Source organism: Pelophylax lessonae (genome assembly GCF_965119305.1).
Source record: "Pelophylax lessonae genome assembly, chromosome: 1".
Taxonomy (NCBI): domain Eukaryota; kingdom Metazoa; phylum Chordata; class Amphibia; order Anura; family Ranidae; genus Pelophylax; species Pelophylax lessonae.
Genome location: NC_138768.1, coordinates 851,674,360 through 851,695,135, shown reverse-complemented (window position 1 = coordinate 851,695,135; position 20,776 = coordinate 851,674,360). Strand labels below are relative to the sequence as shown.

General features: G+C 45.5%; 1 protein-coding gene across 1 annotated transcript in view; it reads left to right on the top strand.

Moving 5' to 3' along the window:
- Positions 1 to 11,006: 11,006 nt before the first annotated feature.
- DYSF (dysferlin) overlaps positions 11,007 to 20,776 on the top strand; it is a 412,280-nt gene continuing 402,510 nt past the window's right edge. The window contains exon 1 of the mRNA XM_082264486.1: positions 11,007 to 11,137. Within this exon, the coding sequence (XP_082120612.1) occupies positions 11,044 to 11,137 (94 nt within the window). The 5' untranslated portion in view covers positions 11,007 to 11,043. The remainder of the gene's footprint in view (positions 11,138 to 20,776) is intronic.

Below are 20,776 nucleotides of genomic sequence, written 5' to 3'. Positions count from 1 at the left end.
AATACTCCTCCCAATCCTCCTCCCAATCCCCCTCCCAATCCCCCTCCCAATCCCGATCCCAATCCCCCTCCCAATCTACTCCCAATCCCCTCCCAATCCACTCCCAATCAGCCTCACAATCCCCCTCCCAATCCTCCCAATCCTCCTCCCAATCCCCCTTCCAATCCTCCCAATCCCCCTCCCAATCCTCCTCCCAATCCCCCTCCCAATCCCCCTTCCAATCCCCCTCCCAATCCCCCTCCCAATCCCCCTCCCAATCCTCCTCCCAATCCCCCTCCCAATCCTCCTCCCATTTCCCCTCCAGACAGAGCTGACAGGGGAATCAGCAATTGTCTTCTCTTTGCGGGGGGGGGGGGGCCGGGGGAAGTTGTCCCAGCCAGGAGAAGACAGTGATTATCGGTAGCAGCCATCAGTGCCGGGACAAGGTCATCTAGAGCCCAGGGATGCCTAAATCCCCATTCATGCCAAAATCGAGTGCTATACTGCATACTTAGCTCAAATCCTTTCATTCCACATATGCTCCCGGCACAATCCCCCCCCCCCTCAAAAAAAAAAATACCCCCATCCTAGCACAAATTCTCTACCCCTCAAATTTTCTTCTCCGAGCACAAATCCTCCCCCCCCCCCCCCACTGCCAGCACAAATGCCCCTTCCCCAATCCCCCATCTTATTATAACCCCCCCCCCCCCAATTTCCCCTCCTTGAACAAATGCCCCCAATCATCCCTATTAGCACAAATCCCCCTCCCAAAAAAGAAAAACTCCCCTTCTAGCACAAATTCCCTCCATCCCCCCAACATTTTACCTTTTCTTGCACAAACCCCCCCAAATCCCCAATCCTAGAACAAATCCCTCCTCCCCCCTCCCAAACCACCACTCCTAGCAACACCTTCCCAAATTTCTCCTTCTAGAACAATTCTTACCCCCTGAGAGGATGACTTTCAGGACTTCAGCACTTTTGCTGTGAACTTTAAGAATGAATTGTTCCACAGTGCCTGCAGCTACAGCAGTCAGCAAGGGCTTGTTCTATAGCTCGTTTGCTTTGTGGTAAGAATCTGCAAATACTGGAGGGCCCCCAAATTCCCCCTCTCAACACAAATCCCCTCCCCATGAATCTCCTTGTGGTGCCCTTGAACCTCACATGATACCACAGTGCGCAGCCGTCCTTCCTGCCCACCCCTTGTCCTCGCCCTGGCGGCTATAGCAGCCACTAGCGATAATCATAAGAGAATCCAGCAGGCTGGTTGTAGCCAAGTTGATTAACTTGGTACATTCAGCCTGCCCATTAACGGTTACAATCTCTGTCGGTTCCTGCTGAACCGGCTGAGATTCGAACCGTGTATGGCTGGCCTTAGGCAGGACCAGACTTAAAGCGGAGCTCCAGGCACCCTCACCAAAAAATATAAAAGTCAGCAGCTACAAATACTGTAGCTGCTGACTTTTAATATTAAGGCACATACCTGTCCAGGGATCCCATGGTGTCGGCCCCCCAGCTGATTTTTCAAGCAGCTCTCTATTCCTTGTAAGGGAAACCAGCTATGAATGGCACGGTGGCGGTGGAAGGAGGAGGGGGGGGTGGAACTTCCTGGGGACCTCGCCGCAGGGATGTCAGCCAGAAGTGGGGGTGGGTACCTTTCAAAAACAGGTACGCAATCCCTCCTCCCCTCCGAAAGGTGCCAAATGTGGCAGCTGAGGGGGAGAGGAAGCCAACAATCAGAGCTTCCCATTTTGGTTGGGGCCCCACTTTAAGTACAGTTAGTGGCTCAGACAAGCAAATACTTTGTTTGTTTCACACTATGGGCTGTAGAAAGCCCCCATTCAATGAAACTGTGTTGGTTTATTGCGTTGGTGAATAAAAGTGCAGGAAACCTGATTGGGTTGTTGCTTGGTGCCCCTATCTCATGGTTTACTGCTGTTGATACTAGTTGATTCTGTCCCTCCTTAATATACACTGCTCAAAATAAAAAATGAAAGGAACACTTTTTAATCAGAGTACAGCATCAAGTCAATAAAATTCCTAGAACATTGATCTGGTCAGTTAAGTGCAGAGGGGGTTGTTAATCAGTTTTAGCGGCTTTGGTGTTAATTCAATTAACAGGTGCGCACTAGATGGGCAACAATGAGACGACCTCCAAAACAGAAATGGTTTTACAGGTGGAGGTCACTGACCTTTTTTTTCCTACTCATCTTTTCTGACTGTTTTTCACTAGTTTTGCATTTGGCTAGGGTCAGTGTCACTAGTGGTAGCAGAAGGCGATACCTGGACCCTATAAAGGTTGCACAGACAGTCCAACTCCTCCAGGATGGCACATCAATACGTGCCATTGCCAGAAGGTTTGCTGTGTCTCCCAGCACAGTCTCAGAGCATGGAGGAGATTCCAGGAGACAGGCAGTTACTCTAGGAGAGCTGGAAAGGACTGAAGGGCCCCTTAACCCATCAGTAGGACCGGTATCTGCTCCTTTTTGCAAGGAGGAACAGGATGAGCACTGCCAGAGCCCTACAAAATGACCTCCGGCAGGCCACTGGTGTGAATGTCTCTGACCAATCAGAAACAGACTTCATGAGGGTGGCCTGAGTGCCTGAAGTCCTCTAGTGGGCCCTGTGCTCACTGCCCGGCACTGTGGAGCTTGATTGGCATTCGCCATTGAACACCAGATCTGGCAGATCTGCCACTGGTGCCCTGTGCTTTTCACAGATGAGAGCAGGTTCACCCTGAGCACATGTGACAGACATGAAAGTGTCTGGAGAAGCCGTGGAGAACGTTATGCTGCCTGGAACATCGCTCAGCATGACCGGTTTGGAGGTGGGTCAGTGATGGTCTGGGGAGGCATATCCATGGAGGGACACACAGACCTCTACAGGTTAGACAATGGCACCCTGACTGCCATTAGGTATTGGGATGAAATCCTTGGACCCATTGTCAGATCCTACTCTGGTGCAGTGGGTCCTGGGTTCCTCCTGGTGCACGACAATGCCCGGCCTCATGTGGCGAGAGTATGCAGCCAGTTCCTGGAGAATGAAGGAATTGATACCATGGAATGACCCCCACTTTAGCCTGACCTAAATCCAATAGAACACCTCTGGGATATTATGTTTCGGTCTGTCCAACGCCACCAGGTTGCACCTCAGTCTGTTCAGGAGCTCAGTGGTGACCTGGTCCAGATCTGGGAGGAAATACCCCAGGACACCATCAGTTGTTTTACTAGGAGAATGCCCCGATGTTGTCAGGCATACATACAAGCACGTGGGGGCCATGCAAACTGTTGAGGACCATTTTGAGTTTCTGCAATGAAATTTCAGCAAAATGGACCAGCCTGCTGCATTTTTTTTTTAGATCCTAATACATCACCCAGTCCATACCAGTATAGATCCTAACACATTACCCAGTCCATACCAGTATAGAGCCTAACACATTACCCAGTCCATACCAGTATAGATCCTAACACATCACCCAGTCCATACCAGTATATAGCCTAACACATTAATTAGTCCATACCAGTATAGATCCTAACACATTACCCTTTCCATACCAGTATAGATCCTAATACATCACCCAGTCTATACCAGTATAGAGCCTAACACATTACCCAGTCCATACCAGTATAGAGCCTAACACATTACCCAGTCCATACCAGTATAGATCCTAACATATTACCCAGTCCATACCAGTATAGATCCTAACACATTACCCAGTCCATACCAGTATAGAGCCTAACACATTACCCAGTCCATACCAGTATAGAGCCTAACACATTACCCAGTCCATACCAGTATAGATCCTAACACATTACCCAGTCCATACCAGTATAGATCCTAACACATCACCCAGTCCATACCAGTATAGATATCCAGCATGAGATTTTTACCCATTCAGATCTGATGTGTTTTCAAAGTGTTCCTTTCATATATTTGAGAGAAAAATAAATACATATATATATATGTTTTTTTTTTTTTTTAAGGTTGTACTTCTAGAATTTTCCCTTAAAGCGGTTGTATACTGCCTAAAAAAAAAAAAAAAAAAAAAAAAACCCTGCAAGACAAAGACATATGAAATACTTACCTTAAAACGAAGCTGTCATGTTCCCTCGGCGTCTCTTCCGGGTTCGGCGGCTCTGGCGCTGTGAGTGGCCGGAGCAGCGATGACGTCACTCGGGAGTCACTTTCCAGCAAGTGCCCGGCACCTTCAGAGCGCATTTGCCGCTAGCATCGGCGCCTGCATGCAGGGCGAATATCTCCTAAACCGTGCAGGTTTAGGAGATATTAATTGTACCTACAGGTAAGCCTTATTATAGGCTTACCTATAGGTAAAAGAAAAAAAAAAGGAGTATACTACCGCTTTAAATACACCACTTCATCAGCAAGGTATACTTGTAAAAGGATGATTTTATGCAGGCAGCTCCATGTAAGGTAAGGAAAATGAGATCATATCCAGTTGTATTGGGTTCGGAGCCCTCACACCTTGGCACGGGATTTGCAATGCAGGCTGCCTAATTAGAGAGAAAAAATTGCCCTGGAGGAGGGAATGGACAGATCTGATCTTGCTCAGTTCCTGTGTATAGGTGAGTGCGGAGACATGAGTAAGATTACATTGATACACTTATAAAGAGGGAAATCTGTGTAGAAGCAATGCATAGACCATGGGTGTCCAACCTTTTGGCTTCTCTGGGCCACATTGAGTGTAGAGAAATTCTCTCAGGCTACTTATAAAATATATACTATAGTTAAGGTATATAAGTAATAAAATGTCCCGCACTGCCGCACCCCCCGCACTAATTTAACCACTTGCCGACCGCCGCACGACTATCTACGTCGGCGGTCAGCCCCTCACAGGCAAACTAACGTAGGGCTACGTTGCTTGCTTGTGAGGGTCTAGGGAGCGAGCGCGCGCCCCCCGGGGCGCGCTCCCGCTCCCGCGTGGTCACGGACCCCCCCGCGCGTGTGACCAGCGGACCCGATGTCCGCCGGTCACTCGGCGATCGGCGGGGGAGAGGGAGAATGTCAGGCAGCTTGTGTAAACAAACTGCCTGTCATTCTCCTCGCTGCAAAGACACTGATAAAACAGATCTGGTATGTAGATCCGTTGATCAGTGTCCTTACAGCTAGAGCCACAGCCAATCACAGTAGAAACCACGCCCCTAGGGACACACACAGCCCCTCCCTTCCAAATAAAGTTAACCCCTTCACTACCAGTGTATTTTTACAGTAACAGTGCATATGTATAGCACTGATTACTGTAGAAATGTCACTGGTAACCCCAAAAGTGTCAAAAATGTCAGTCAAGGGTCCGATCTGTCCGCCGCAATGTCGCAGTACCGCAAAAAAAATTGCAGATCGCCGCCATTACGCGTTAAAAAAAAAAACAACAAAAATGACAAAAATCTTTCCCTTTGTTAGTAAACGCGATAACTTTTGCGCAAACCAATCAAAATACGCTTTTGCGATTTTTTTTTACCAAACATAGGTAGCATAAAATAAATTGGCCGAAAATTTTTAAAAATTTTGATTTTTACATTTTTTTTGGGGGAATTTCATATAAAAAAATGTGAAAAATATTGTTATTTTTGCAAAATTGACGCTCTTTTTTTGTTTATAGCGCGTGATCAAAAAATCGCACAGGTGATCAAATACCACCAAAAGAAAGCTCTGTTTGTGGGAAAAAAAGGACGTCAAATTCGTTTAGGTACAGCGTCGCACGACCGCGCAATTGTGCGTTAAATTCACGCAGTGCCGAATCGCAAAATACCCCCTGGTCGGAATGGGGGTAAAATCTTCCGGGGCTTAAGTGGTTAACACAACTAAAGGATGATCAAATGAAATGGAATCAGTATACAGAGGTTTACTTCTTCTGAGACATATTAAAGGAACACTCTAACCACCAAGACCACTTCAGTGATTTGAAGTGGTCATGGTGGTAGGAGTCAGAAACACTGCACATGCTCGCCTCCCCCCCCTCCCCTCCGAGGCAGCCTCTGCCTACCGTTAGTTGGAAGCCGCTGTGGCCATGCCCCCGACCCGACTTCCTTCCTCCCCAGCAAAAAAAAAAAAAATTGTCAGGGGGCAGTGGGCCGCATTACCTGGGGTTCCGGGCCGCATGTGGCCCCCGGGCCGCAGGTTGGACATGCCTGGCATAGACACATGAATGTCTTTGTCACTCCCAGTCATTTATTCATTCGTCTCAGAGAATTTGTGTGAATTGTAGAAGTTCGATCTATGCAACAAACCAGCATTGGCAGGTGTGACAGACCCACCCGGGACCATTGGCGTCACTGGGGGGGGGCAGAGGGGGCCCCCCCCAACATTATGCTGTGCCCCCCCCCCCCCCAACAGAATCCCGGCCACCTCCTGCTCTGGGATGGTGGGTTGGTAAGCCCGGATTGCGGGTTCCTGCCCCCCGAGCATCACTGTGAAGAACGGACTGCATTGGTGTTGATGACATGAGAGGACCTTGGACAGTAGGTCTAGAAGCGCAGAGGAGTCTGCAGGGGCGGAGGATCAGGAAGAGTAAAGCCCCTTTCACACGGGCAATCCGATCCGATCCGTCTGTCAGTTTTTTAGGTGGACCTGATCGGACGCTCTATGCATCCCTATGGAGCAGCGGATGTCAGCGGTGACATGACATTAACTTTCTATTGACACCCACAGCGGTTTGCATAGGACAGTGTGAACCCCATGCAATGTGCAAGTCCCATGCAATGCGGGAAGCCGCAGTGGAATTGTGCTGGTTCCCGCATCGCGATAAGTGTGAAGCGTGGGCGAGCTGAGGCGCACACCCGCCCCGGCTCGTTCACTGAGGAGTCCGCGCGTGTGACCGGCGGACCCGATGTCCGCCGGTCACACTACGATCGTCGGGGGAGAGGGAGAAAGTCAGGCGGCTGATGTAAACAAGCCGCCTGTCATTCTCCCCTGTGTAAAAATGGAGATCAGACGGTTCTACTATGTAGAACCGTTGATCTCTGTTTTTACAATAGTAGACATGTCCAATCACAGTTGTAAGCACGCCCCTAGGACACACTTAACCCCTCCCTCTCCAATACAGTTAACCCCTTCCCTTTTCTGTAACAGTGCATATATATAGCACTGATTACTGTAGTAATGTCACTGGTAGCCCCAAAAGTGTCAAAAATGTCAGTCAAGGGTCCGATCTGTCCGACGCAATGTCGCAGTCCCGCAAAAAAAATCGCAGATCGCCGCCATTACTCGTTTAAAAAAAAAACACCAAAAATGACAAAAATCTTTCCCTTAGTTAGTAAACGCGATAACTTTTGCGCAAAGCAATCAAAATACGCTTTTTGCGATTTTTTTTTACCAAACATATGTAGCATAAAACAAATTGACCGAAAATGTTAAAAAATTTAGATTTTTACATTTTTTTGGGGGGGAATTTCATATAAAAAAATGTGAAAAATATTGTTATTTTTGCAAAATTGACGCTCTTTTTTGGTTTATAGCGCATGATCAAAAAATCGCACAGGTGATCAAATACCACCAAAAGAAAGCTCTGTTTGTGGGAAAAAAAGGACGTCAAATTCGTTTAGGTACAGCGTCGCACGACCGGGCAATTGTCTGTTAAAGTCACGCAGTAAAAAAACCCCTGGTCAGGAAGGGGATAAAATTTTCCGGGGCTTAAGTGGTTAAGGGGACAGCAGGAACCGGTAATTATGATTGTTACAAGTTTTTACATATATCTTTTCATACAGTATTAATCCTACAATATTGCAACCTTTCAATAAAAAATGTATTGACATAAAAAAAGGGCTATAGATAAAGTGGGAGTAAAATTCCCCTGCAGGACTTTTACCTATAGCTAAGCCTATAGTAACCCTTCCCTATAGGTACAGTAAATATCTCTGAGACTCGCACGGTTTGGGAGAAATTTACTTTTGATGCAAGCGATGACATCACTGGTTCACGCCCTCTGAAGGAACAGCATACAGTGCCATTCCTTCATGCGTGGGAGTGATGTCATCGCGGCTCTGGCCACTCACACAGCCAGAGTCCGCGAACCCGGAAGGAAGACCGGGAGAAGATGGAAGCTCCTTCAGTGGTTACAGCACAGCTATGGGAGGCTTGCAGAATTAAAAAAAAAAAAAAAGCAAGAAAAAAAACCGCAGTTTACCTCCCCTTTAACCACTTTCCGACCGCCCGCCGCAGTTTTACTGTGGTAGGCTGGCTCGGCTGCACATAACGACGTAGTACTACGTCAGTCGCACGCGTGGTGCTGGGGGGCGAGCATGCACCACCAGTGGGGCGCTCCCGCCCCCACTAGGCTGCGGGGATGCCGATGCACGGGGCCAGTGGCTGCAATCGCTCCCCCACTAAGAGAGAAGGACGGTCAGCTCTTGTAAACACAGCCGACCGTTCTTCTCTCTGGAATGATGACAGGGCGCCTGTGATCCTTCTATATAGGAACACAGGTCTCTATGGTCAATATAAAATAACGCAAACGAAACCACTCAATGGGCTAATGTGATCCTCTGCGCTGGCAGGATGTTAAAATAGATATAAATAGTGCTGCTACTTCAAATAAAAATCATATACAAGTAAAATTCATCACAGAAAATCAACAAAAATTCGATAGAACTTCAGCAGCGCAAGGATGGTATAACCCTCCTATCATAAAGTGCATAAAGTACTAAAATAGCATATAAATAGTATAAAACTTCATAAAATAAAAGTCTGTAAAAATACAGCGCAAAAAAAGTCTTTTGTTATAAATCACAGTGTGAAGAGGGTCATGTCGGTGCTGATTTAAGGATCACCACAAGATGTCACCACCACCAGTGCTGAGGGAATATGGCCAAAATGCACACTCACCAGAGAGACATGCCTAACCACTCTCATGGAATAGGCTGAAAACGCATGGATAAATCCAACCTGCTTCCTCCCGGTATTACTGACCGCTGCAAACCTCCTCCTCTCTCATATAATATATGACAAATATATATGAATATATATGAAAATGAATATGAATATATATAAATATATGATAAGACAAAAAGCACCTCCATAGCGTGATACCGTTTTGACCTAAATTTATTTGCACGAAAAACAATACACATCACACTCACTTGTTAAAAGGTCATATAAAGCAAAACATGGACTGGTTCAGGATCTAGTAGCGCTGAGAGTGCGGTCCGCGGTCCCGCTAGGCACACTGAACGCCAGAGACTCCTTCCCCCATCAACATACACTTCCTAGTGGACGCCGTATAGCCACGCCCGACGCGTTTCGTCATTTCCGACTTCGTCACGGGGGCATGGCTTATATTGATGTCCTTTTTTTTCTCACAAATAGAGCTTTCTTTTGGTGGTATTTGATCACCTGTGCGATTTTTATTTTTTGCGCTATAAACAAAAAAAGAGCGACAATTCTGAAAGAAAACCAATATATAACATTCTCCCAAAAACAACTAAATAAATAAATAAATAAAAAAATCTAAATTTTTTTTAACATTTTAGGCCAATTTGTTTTCTGCTACATATTTTTGGTAAAAAAAAAAAAAATCGCAATAAGCAAAAAGTTATCGCATCTACTAACTACGGGAAAGATTTATGTCATTTTTATTGTTTTTTTTTTTACTAGTAATCGCGGCAATCTGTGATTTTTAGCGGGACTGCGACATTGCGGCGGACAGATCGGACCCCTAACTGACATTTTTGACACTTTTAGGGGGACCAGTGACATTACTACAGTAATTACTGCTACAAATATGCACTGTTACTGTAATAATGACACTGGCAGGGAAGGGGCTAACAGTGTGGGTGATCAAGGGGTTAAATGTGAGCCATGGGGAGTGTTTCTAACTGTATGGGGGCGTGACTTGTGAAATGATCATAGAGACATGCGATCCTATATAGAAGGATCACAGGGGCTCTGTGATCATTCCAGGGAGAAGAACGGTCAGCTGTGTTTCAGCTGACCATCCTTCTCTCTCAGTGAGGAGCAATCGCAGGTGGCCGGCCCGGTGGCAATCGGAGCCACCTGCCCCCTGTATCGGAGTCCTCGCTGCCGAGTGGGGGTGAGAGCGTGCCACCAGCAGCGCGCGCTCGCCCCCTAGCTGCAGGCGCGCGACCAACGTAGGTCTACGGAGGAGGGTCACACTAAATCGGCAGCAGGCGGTCGGGAACACGTTAAATGTTTTTTTTTTTTTGGAAATGTTTTATAGCAGAAATTAAAATATTGCTTTTTTATCAGAATTGTCGCTTTTTTTTTGTTTATAGCGCAAAAAATAAAAATCGCACAGGTAATCAAATACCACCAAAAGAAAGCTCTATTTGTGGGGAAAAAGGACATCAATTGTATTTGGGTACAGCATCGCACGACTGCGCAATTGTTCGTTAAAGTAACGCAGTGCCGAATCGCACAAAATGGCCTGGTCATTAAAGGGGGGAAACCTTCCGGTCCAGAAGTGGTTAAAGCGGAAGTTTCACTTTTGGGTGGAACTCCGCTTTAAACTTCTGACCTTATAACCCCCCTTTACACCCTCAAGTGCTTTTATTTTACTATTATTCCTTTATATTGGGTTTTAAAATGTACAAATGCAGCAATTTAGAAATTGGAGGAAAGGTTTAGCACTGGGAAACACTTTCTGAAAGATAAAAAAATGAATTTTATATACAACTATACATAGATCAGAGCAAAATGAGGAGGAGAGAGGGGACAGATAGATATTGCTCCAGATTAGGGACAGTCCCTTGAAATCAGGAACAGATGGGAGCTGTGTAATAATAATAATAATAAAAGGACAGCCCCCCTCCAATGAGAATAATAATAATAATATGTAATCTATGAGTAAAATAAATGATTATCCCCTCTGTGTGAAGTTTGCAGGAATCCTCCTACAGGCTGAGACTTGCACACATCGCAATGCACATTCCCAGACAGAGGTGGGCGCGGTTTGTGCGGAGGTAGGCGTGGCGAGGTGTCAGTAGTGTGTCCGGGCCCCGCCCCTTCTCTGGCTCAGCCTTTGCATCCTCCAGAGTGCTGATTCTGAATGAGAAGTGCGGGAGTCGGGGTGAGGAGTGTGCGGGACTACTGCTGACAATGCTGCGCTGTGTGCTGCAGAGGGCCAATAATCTGTCCTACCTTACCAAGGGGGACAAGAACTGTGACCCGGTCACCAGGCTGTCCTTCAAAGGTGAGTCCATCTCAGCGCACTGCTCATCAATGGATGCACACTACAGCATTTCCAGCTGCTGCTGCTGGATTGGTTTTTATTTTTTGCCTCTGGATGTGTCCAGGAGTTTTCACAAAGTTCCTGATTTCTTTCTTTCTTTATTAGTATAATATTCTCTGTAGTGTCATTGTCAGTTCATACATTCCCAGCTTCCCAGGTAGGGGGTGATGGTTATTTATTGGGGGGTAATGGTGATATATTGGGGGTGATGGTGATTTATTGGGGGGTAATGGTGATATATTGGGGGTGATGGGGATTTATTGGGGGGTGATGGTGATTTATTGGGGGGTGATGGTGATTTATTGGGGTGATGGTGATTTATTGGGGGGGTGATGGTGATATATTGGGGGTGATTTATTGCGAGTAATGGTGATATATTGGGGGTAATGGTGATATATTGGGGGTGATGGTGATATATTGGGGGTAATGGTGATATATTGGTGGTGATGGGGATTTATTGGTGGTGATGGTGATTTATTGGGGGTGATGGGGATTTATTGGTGGTGATGGTGATTTATTGGGGGTGATGGGGATTTATTTGGGGGTGATGGGGATTTATTGGGGTTGATGGTGATTTATTGGGGGTGATGGTGATATATTGCGGGTGATGGTGATATATTGGGGTGATGGTGATTTATTGGGGGTGATGGTGATATATTGGGGGTGATGGGGATTTATTGGGGGTGATGGTGATATATTGGGGGTAATGGTGATATATTGGTGGTGATGGGGATTTATTGGGGGTGATGGGGATTTATTGGTGGTGATGGTGATTTATTGGGGGTGATGGTGATTTATTGGGGGTGATGGGGATTTATTGGGGGTGATGGGGATTTATTGGGGGGTGATGGTGATATATTGGGGGTGATGGTGATTTATTGGGGGTGATGGTGAGTGTGCGTCTGGGGGTTCAGCTTTACTCTACGCTCACACCATTCCCCTTTCCACTTCTATGTGTTTTTTTTTTAAAAAAAACTTTTTAAACCACTTTAGCCCCGGAATATTTTACCCCCCTTAATGATCAGGCCATTTTTTGCCATACGGCACTGCATTACTTTAACGGACAATTGCGCAGGCATGCAACGCTGTACACAAATACAATTGATGTCCTTTTTTTCCCACAAATAGAGCTTTCTTTTGGTGGTATTTGATCACCTCTGCGGTTTTTATTTTTTGCGCTATAAACAAAAAAAAAGCAACAATTTTGAAAAAAAAAAAAAAAAAATAATAATTTTTTACTTTCTGCTATAAAACATATCCAATAAAAAATGTAAAAAATAAAATTTCTTCATCATTTTAGGCCAGTTTGTATTCCGTCACATATTTTTGGTTAAAAAAAATCCAATAAGCGTATATTGATTGGTTTGCGCAAAAGTTATCTACAAACTATGGGATATTTTTATGGCATTTTTATTAATTTTTTTTTTTACTAGTAATGGCGGCGATCAGCGATTTATAGCGGGACTGCGACATTGCGGCAAACAAATTGGACACCTAACTGACACGTTTTGACACTTTTTAGGCGGACCAGTGACATTACAGTGATCAGCTTTACTTTAGCATCACACTATTTGCCTTTCCACTTTTATGTGTTTTTTTTTTTTTTTAACTTTTTTAACCACGTCAGCCCCGGAAGATTTACCCCCCTTAATGACCAGGCCATTTTTTGCGATTCGGCACTGCATTACTTTAACTGACAATTGCGCGGTCGTGCGACGCTGTACCCAAATAAAATTGATGTCTTTTTTTCCCCACAAATAGGACTTTCTTTTGGAGGTATTTGATCACCTCTGCGATTTTTATTTTTTGCGCTATAAAAAAAGACCAACAATTCTGAAAAAAAAAACAATATTTTTCACATTCTGCTATAAAACATTCCCAATAAAAAAATCGAATTTTTTCATTATCTTAGGCCAATTTGGATTCCGCTACATATTTCTGGTAAAAAAAAATCCCAATAAGCGTATACTGATTATAAAGTTATCTACAAACTCTGGGATATTTTTATGGCATTTTTATTCAATTTTTTTTTTTTTTACTAGTAATGGCGGCAGTCAGTGATTTATAGCGGGACTGCGACATTGCGGCGGACAGATCGGACCCCTAACTGACATTTTTGACACTTTTGGGGGGACCAGTGACATTACTACTGTAATCAGTGCTAAAAGTATGTTCTGTTACTGTAAAATTACACTGGCAGGGAAGGGGTTAACACCAGGGGCGATCAAAGGGTTAAATGTGTCCCTAGGGGGTGTTTTCTAACTGTGTTGGGGAGGTGCTCTGACTGGGGGAAGACAGAAATCCATGTTCCTGCTTAGCAGGGACACAAGATCTCTATCTTCTCCCCCTTCCCCCCTTGTTTACATAGACAGACCTTCGTTCTCCCTCCCTCATGAACAATCACAAGTGGCCAGCGGACATCGGGCCCGCCGTACCCGCTGATTGGCCCCCCCCCCTCTGTCCAATCAGTGTGCAATTGTGCCTCCCGCAGTGCACCCACACCACCGAGTGGCTATTGCACGAAATGACGTACAGGTATGTGATTTCGTGCAATAGAACCACTTTGCTGCAGTAAATGTACGTTATGCGATCGGCAAGTGATTAATGTGCGTTGATGTGTTTGTCGGTTGGGCTCATTTACATGTTTTTAAAAAGTAGTGTAAACGCATATGCAAATAAAATGAACGTAATTCTGTCAGCCCCATTGCGGTGCTTTCATGTGTAATTAAAAAAAAAAAACCAGCATGCTGCATTTTTATTGCAGGTATTAGTAAAAAACGCATTTGAATGCAACTCAAATGCATGTAAAATCAAAGTAAATAAAAATAATGTCTAAAAAAAAACACGCCGCAAGTGCACTGCCAAAGCTCTGCAAATGCACGTAAGCCCCCATTCACATTGGAGTGACCCGGTGAAATCGCATGACAAGTCGCATCCTATTGCCGGCAACCACACTGTTGAAAACGGTGCGACGCCGACTGGAAAAAGTAGTTCTTGCATTACTCTTGGTGATTTCGGGTGCATCTTGCATAGACATCTGTGCATGAAGCTGCACAGATGTTTTCTAAGTCACGCCCGAAGTCGCACAGGCATGCGGCTTTAAAATCGTGCGATTTCAGATGAAGTAGTGCGATTTTAAAGCCGCAGTCAATGGTAACATGGGCTAAATGCATGAGCAGATCTGCAGGGAGTTGGGGTGTAAATGAGTCCTAAGGTTGGGTTCACATTCGTCCGCTGTCATCTGTTTTATAATTCGTTATCAAGTGAACGCATGTTTTCATGCGTTTTCCTTAGGCTGCTTTCACACAGCTCCAACACAGTGCATATGCATTCTTTGCTGCATTTCCAGTGCGTTATTACCCCGCATGCACCTGTGAAGCTTGTACCCTACAGTATATTTTAGGCCCCCCCACCCACTCTACAATCTGATCTCTATTAGATCTGTATGTTGTATAATGGCCTGTCTGCGTACTAATTGGATAATTTAGATAGATCCTTATATTATAGTTTGGGGTAAAGATCGGTTAGATTGTAACATGTAATGGTGAGTCTTGGATAGGTTTGGGAGGCAGATAGATGTTTATAGAGGACGTCCAGGCTTGTAGCAGGAAATGTGTACAAAGCAATGTGGGTCTGTTTACACCACAGATCATCTCTACACATACCACCACCATCATCTCTACACATACCACCGCCATCATTCCTACACATACCACCTCCATCATCTCTACACATACCACCGCCATCATTCCTACACATACCACCGCCATCATTCCTACACATACCACCACCATCATCTCTACACATACCACCGCCATCATTCCTACACATACCACCGCCATCATTCCTACACATACCACCTCCATCATCGCTACACATACCACCGCCATCATCTCTACACATACCACCGCCATCATCTCCACACATCCGACCGCCATCATCTCTACACATCCCACTGCCATCATCTCTACACATACCACCACTATCATCTCTACACATACCACCGCCATCATCTGTACTCCACTTGTACACCACAGGGTGCCAGCCAGCCAGCCACCCACCACAGGGTGCCAGCCAGCCATTCCACCACAGGGTGCCAGCCAGCCAGCCACCCACCACAGGGTGCCAGCCAGCCATTCCACCACAGGGTGCCAGCCAGCCAGCCACCCACCACAGGGTGCCAGCCAGCCAGCCACCCACCACAGGGTGCCAGCAAGCCAGCCATTAAACATTAAACAAAATTAACATGTTGTTCAGTACCAGATTTGTGTCAAAAAATTGTCTTTATTTTTCAAAACTTTAAATGTACAAAATATCGGCCCATATCGGCCCTGAAAATACCATATCGGTCTATCCCTACTTTATACTGTGCTGATAGTTAATGACAAGTTGCAGGAAGTTGTGCTGTGGTGCAGTGTGAAGAGTTTCCCTTTATATGGTGGAGTATCCTCTATAGCAGGGGTAATGAATTAAAATTCAAGGAGGTCCGGTCGCTAAAATTTTCTTTGGGCCGAGGTCCGGATCTGAAGTCTGTGCTATGACTCAGAAAGATGGGCAAAACAAAACGTGTTCATCAGCGTTGTTCTTAACATAAAATATGCCCATTTGAGTGCCCCTTAACATAAAATGTGTCCGAGAGCGTGACCCTTAGCATAAAATTTGCCCATCAGCGTGACCCTTAACATAAAATAAGGGGCACGCTGATGGGCACATTTTGTGTTAGGGGGCACTCTGATGGGCACATTTTATGTTAGGGGGCACGCTGATGGGCACATTTTATGTTAGGGGGCACTCTGATGGGCACATTTTGTTAGGGGGCACGCTGATGGGCAAAACAAAACGTGTAAATCAGCGTTGCTCTTAACATAAAATATGCCTATTAGAGTGCCCCTTAACATAAAAAATGCCCATCAGTGTGCCCCATAGCATAAATATGTCCATCAGAGTGTACCACAGCATAAATATGCACATCAGCATGCCCCTTAACATAAAATATGCCCATCAGTGTGTACTACAGCATAAATATGCACATCAGCATGCCCCTTAACATAAAATATGCCCATCAGCATGACCCTTAACATAAAATAAGGGGCAAGCTGATGGGCACATTTTATGTTAGGGGCACTCTGATGGGCAGAACAAAATGTGCCCACCAGCGTGACCCTTAACATAAAATATGCCCATCAGCGTGCCCCTTAGCATAACATTTGCCCATCAGCGTGACCCTTAACATAAAATAAGGGGCACGCTGATGGGCATATTTTATGTTAAGGGTCATGCTGATGGGCACATTTTATGTTAGGGGGCACCCTGATGGGCATATTTTATGATGGTGGGATCGCTGATGGGCAAAAGAAAACGTGTAAATCAGCGTTGCTCTTAACATAAAATATGCCCATTAGAGTTCCCCATAGCATAAATATGTCCATCAGAGTGCCCCTTAACATAAAATATGCCCATCAGTGTGTACCACAGCATAAATATGCACATCAGAGTGCCCCTTAACATAAAATATTCCCATCAGTGTGACCATTAACATAAAATAAGGTACACTCTGATGGGCACATTTTATGTTAGGGGGCATTCTGATGGGCAAAACAAAACGTGTAAATCAGCGTTGCGCTCAACATAAAATATGCCCATTAACGTGCCCCTTAACATAAAATATGCCCATCAGCTTGTCCCTTAGCATAAAATATGGGGCACATTTTATGTCAAGGGAGTACTCTGATGGGCATATTTTGTTTCTTTTATGGGGCACTCTAATGAGCACAACAAAATATGCCACTTGTCTGCACACTTGTTAAAGCTTGAGAGGTTTTTTTTTAAATGCAGATATTCCCCTCTAAAAATGTCCTCCACATACCTGGAGCCAGGAGCTGTCCAAAAGCCGCGAACAGGGGGGCGGGGCGTGCACATAGTGTCACACCCTAGCTCGCTGCCCTGCTTAGAGGAAGCCGCAGTCAGGAGCAGGGGGCGGGACGCGCGAGTGACGTCACGCCCCCTACTCGCGGCCCGACAGGACACCGCAATGTCTATCAGTCAGGAGCAGGGGGCAGGGCGCGCGCGTGACGTCACGCCCCTACTCGCGGCTCGCGGCCTGACAGGACACCGGCTGCAAGTGAGCCGGGAGCCGCAGTGAGGAGGGGGCAGAATACAGGTGGCGGTCCGGGCGGAAGCATCGCGCGGGCCGCCAATGGACCGCGGGCCGCCATTTAGTGACCGCTGCTCTATAGAGATGAGAGGTTGTACTATATGTTGTGACACACGTGTGAAATAATGGGATATGGTGAGTTGTACTAAACATGAATAATTGCATGTTCCTGAGACTCGTATCTAGTACAGTAAGTAGTACTCTGCTGTTCTTCTATATTATAACACCACAACGTAGAGAGCTGACCGTAGTTTGGTGTTGGTCGGATGAACTCTGTTCTGAGGTCCACCTGGCCATCATCCTCATAAATGGGGAATTCCGTCATATAACTGGAAAGGAAGAGCAGGATGGGAGACATGTCACATTTTCTTCCTCCCTTCCAGGGGTTAATTAAAGGGTGACACAGCGTGTGATCACCACAGGCGTTCTTCCTGTCCAACTCTTCCCTATCCTAACACTCAGTCTATGGAGGACTCTGTAGATGGTGATATAATATTAGGCAGATATAGAACCAGATGTTTGCAAAAAGAGGAAACAAAGTTTATAAATAGTATCCTCCAAGTCACCACATAGGGACACAAATTAAACAATTGCAAAACATGGAACTGCAAGGCGGCTGTCAGGCAACGTGTTATCCCACCCAACATCCCAATCTCCTAGAGACTGGGTTACAGTTGTTTAGCTTGTGTCCCTATATAGCATCTTATAGAGAATACTATTTATAAACTTTGTTTCTTTTTTTTTGTTTCTTTGGTTTTCTCTTCTTGAAAACACCGAATCGCATATGTATGGTGATCACCGCTGACTTTTATTCAGAGTATCTTCACATATATATATACAGTACATATAATATCTCACAAAAGTCAGTACACCCCTCACATTTTTGTAAATATTTTATTCTACCTTTTCATGTGACAACACTGAAGAAATGACACTTTGCTACAATGTAAAGTAGTGAGTGTACAGCTTGTATAACAGTGTAAATTACTAGCTTTCCCCTCAAAATAACTCAACACACAGCCATTAACCACTTAAGCCCCGGGAGATTTTACCCCCTTCCTGACCAGGGCCTATTTTGCGATTTGGCACTGCATGACTTTAACGGACAATTGCGCGGTCGTGCGACGCTGTACCTAAACTAATTTGACGTCCTTTTTTTCCCACAAACAGAGCTTTCTTTTGGTAGTATTTGATCTCCTGTGCGATTTTTGATTATGCGCTATAAACAAAAAAAGAGCATCAATTTTGCAAAAATAACAATATTTTTCAAAATTTTTTATATGAAATTCCCCCCCAAAAAAATGTAAAAATCAAAATTTTTTAACATTTTCGGCCAATTTGTTTTATGCTACATATGTTTGGTAAAAAAAAATCGCAAAAAGCGTATTTTGATTGGTTTGCGCAAAAGTTATCGCGTTTACTAACAAAGGGAAAGATTGTTGTCATTTTTGTTGTTTTTTTTTTTTAACGCGTCATGGTGGCGATCTGTAATTTTTTTGCGGTACTGCGACATTGCGGCGGACAGATCGGACCCTTGACTGACATTTTTGGGGGTACCAGTGACATTACTACAGTAATCAGTGCTATACATATGCACTGTTACTGTAAAATGACACTGGCAGTGAAGGGGTTAACTTTTTTTTAGAGGGAGGGGTTATGTGTGTCCCTAGGGGTGTGATTCTAACTGTGATTGGCTGTGGCTTGAGGTGTAGGAACAGTGATCAACGGTCCTACATAGTAGAACCGTATGATCTCCATTCTTACACAGGGGAGAATGACAGGCGGCTTGTTAACATTAGCCGCCTGCCTTTCTCCCGCTCTAACGGACGATCGCGAGTGACCGGCGGACATCGGGTCTGCCAGTCACACGTGCGGGGGGGGGGGGGGGTCCGTGACTGAGCGGGAGCACGCCTCCGGCGGTGCGCGGGAGCTCCCTAGACCCTCACAGGCTAGCGACGTAGTACTACGTCGCTTTGCCTGTGAGGGACTGACCGCCGCAGTAAATAGTCGTGCAGCGGTCGGCAAGCGGTTAATGTCTAAACCGCTGGCAACAAAAGTGAGTACACCCCTGAGTGACAATGTCCAAATTGGGCCCAAAGTGTGAATATTTTGTGTGGCCACCATTATTTTCCAGCACTGCCTTAACCCTCTTGGGCATGGAGATCACCAGAGCTTCACAGGTTGCCACTGGAGTCCTCTTCCACTCCTCCATGATGACATCACGGAGCTGGTGGATGTTAGAGACTTTGCGCTCCTCCACCTTTTGTTTGAGGATGTGACACAGATGCTCAATAGGGTTTAGGTCTGGAGACATGCTTGACCAGTCCATCACCTTTACCCTCAGCTTCTTTAGCAAGGCAGTGGTCGTCTTGGAGGTGTGTTTGGGGTCGTTATCATGTTGGAATACTGCCCTGCGCCCCAGTCTCCAAAGGGAGCATATCTACTTCTAGATTGTAAGCTCTAATCCCTCCTGTATTGAATTGTATTGTAACTGTATTGTCTTGTATAGCGCTGCGCAAACTGTTGGCACTATATAAATCCTGTATAATAATAATAATTTTCTGCTTCAGTATGTCACAGTACATGTTGGCATTCATGGTTCCCTCAATGAACTGTAACTCCCCAGTGCCGGCAGCACTCATGCAGCCTCAGACCATGACACTCCCACCACCATGCTTGACTGTAGGCAAGACACACTTGTCTTTATACTCCTCTCCTGGATGCCGCCACACACGCTTGACACCATCTGAACCAATTAAGTTTATCTTGGTCTCATCAAACCACAGGACATGGTTCCAGTAATCCATGTCCTTAGTCTGCTTGTCTTCAGCAAACTGTTTGAGGGCTTTCTTGTGCATCATCTTTAGAAGAGGCTTCCTTCTGGGATGACAGCCATTCAGACCAATTTGATGCAGTGTGCGGTGTATGGTCTGAGCACTGACAGGCTGACCCCCCACCCCTTCAACCTCTGCAGCAATGCTGGCAGCACTCATACGTCTATTTCCCAAAGACAACCTCTGGATATGACGCTGAGCTATTGCACTCAACTTCTTTTGTCGACCATGGAGAGGCCTGTTCTGAGTGGAACCAGTCCTGTTAAACTGCTGTATGGTCGTAGCCATTGTGATGCAGCTCAGTTTCAGGGTCTTGGCAATCTTCTTATAGCCTAGGCCATCTTTACGTAGATCAACAATTCTTTTTTTCAGATCCTCAGAGAGTTCTTTGCCATGAGGTGCCATGTTGAACTTCCAGTGACCAGTATGAGAGAGTGAGAGCGATAACACCAAATTTAACCCACCTGCTCCCCATTCACACCTGGGACCTTGTAACACTAACGAGCCAAATTACACTGGGGAGGGAAAATGGATAATTGGGCCTAATTTGGACATTTTCACTTAGGGGTGTACTCACTTTTGTTGCCAGCGGTTTAGACATTAATGGCTGTA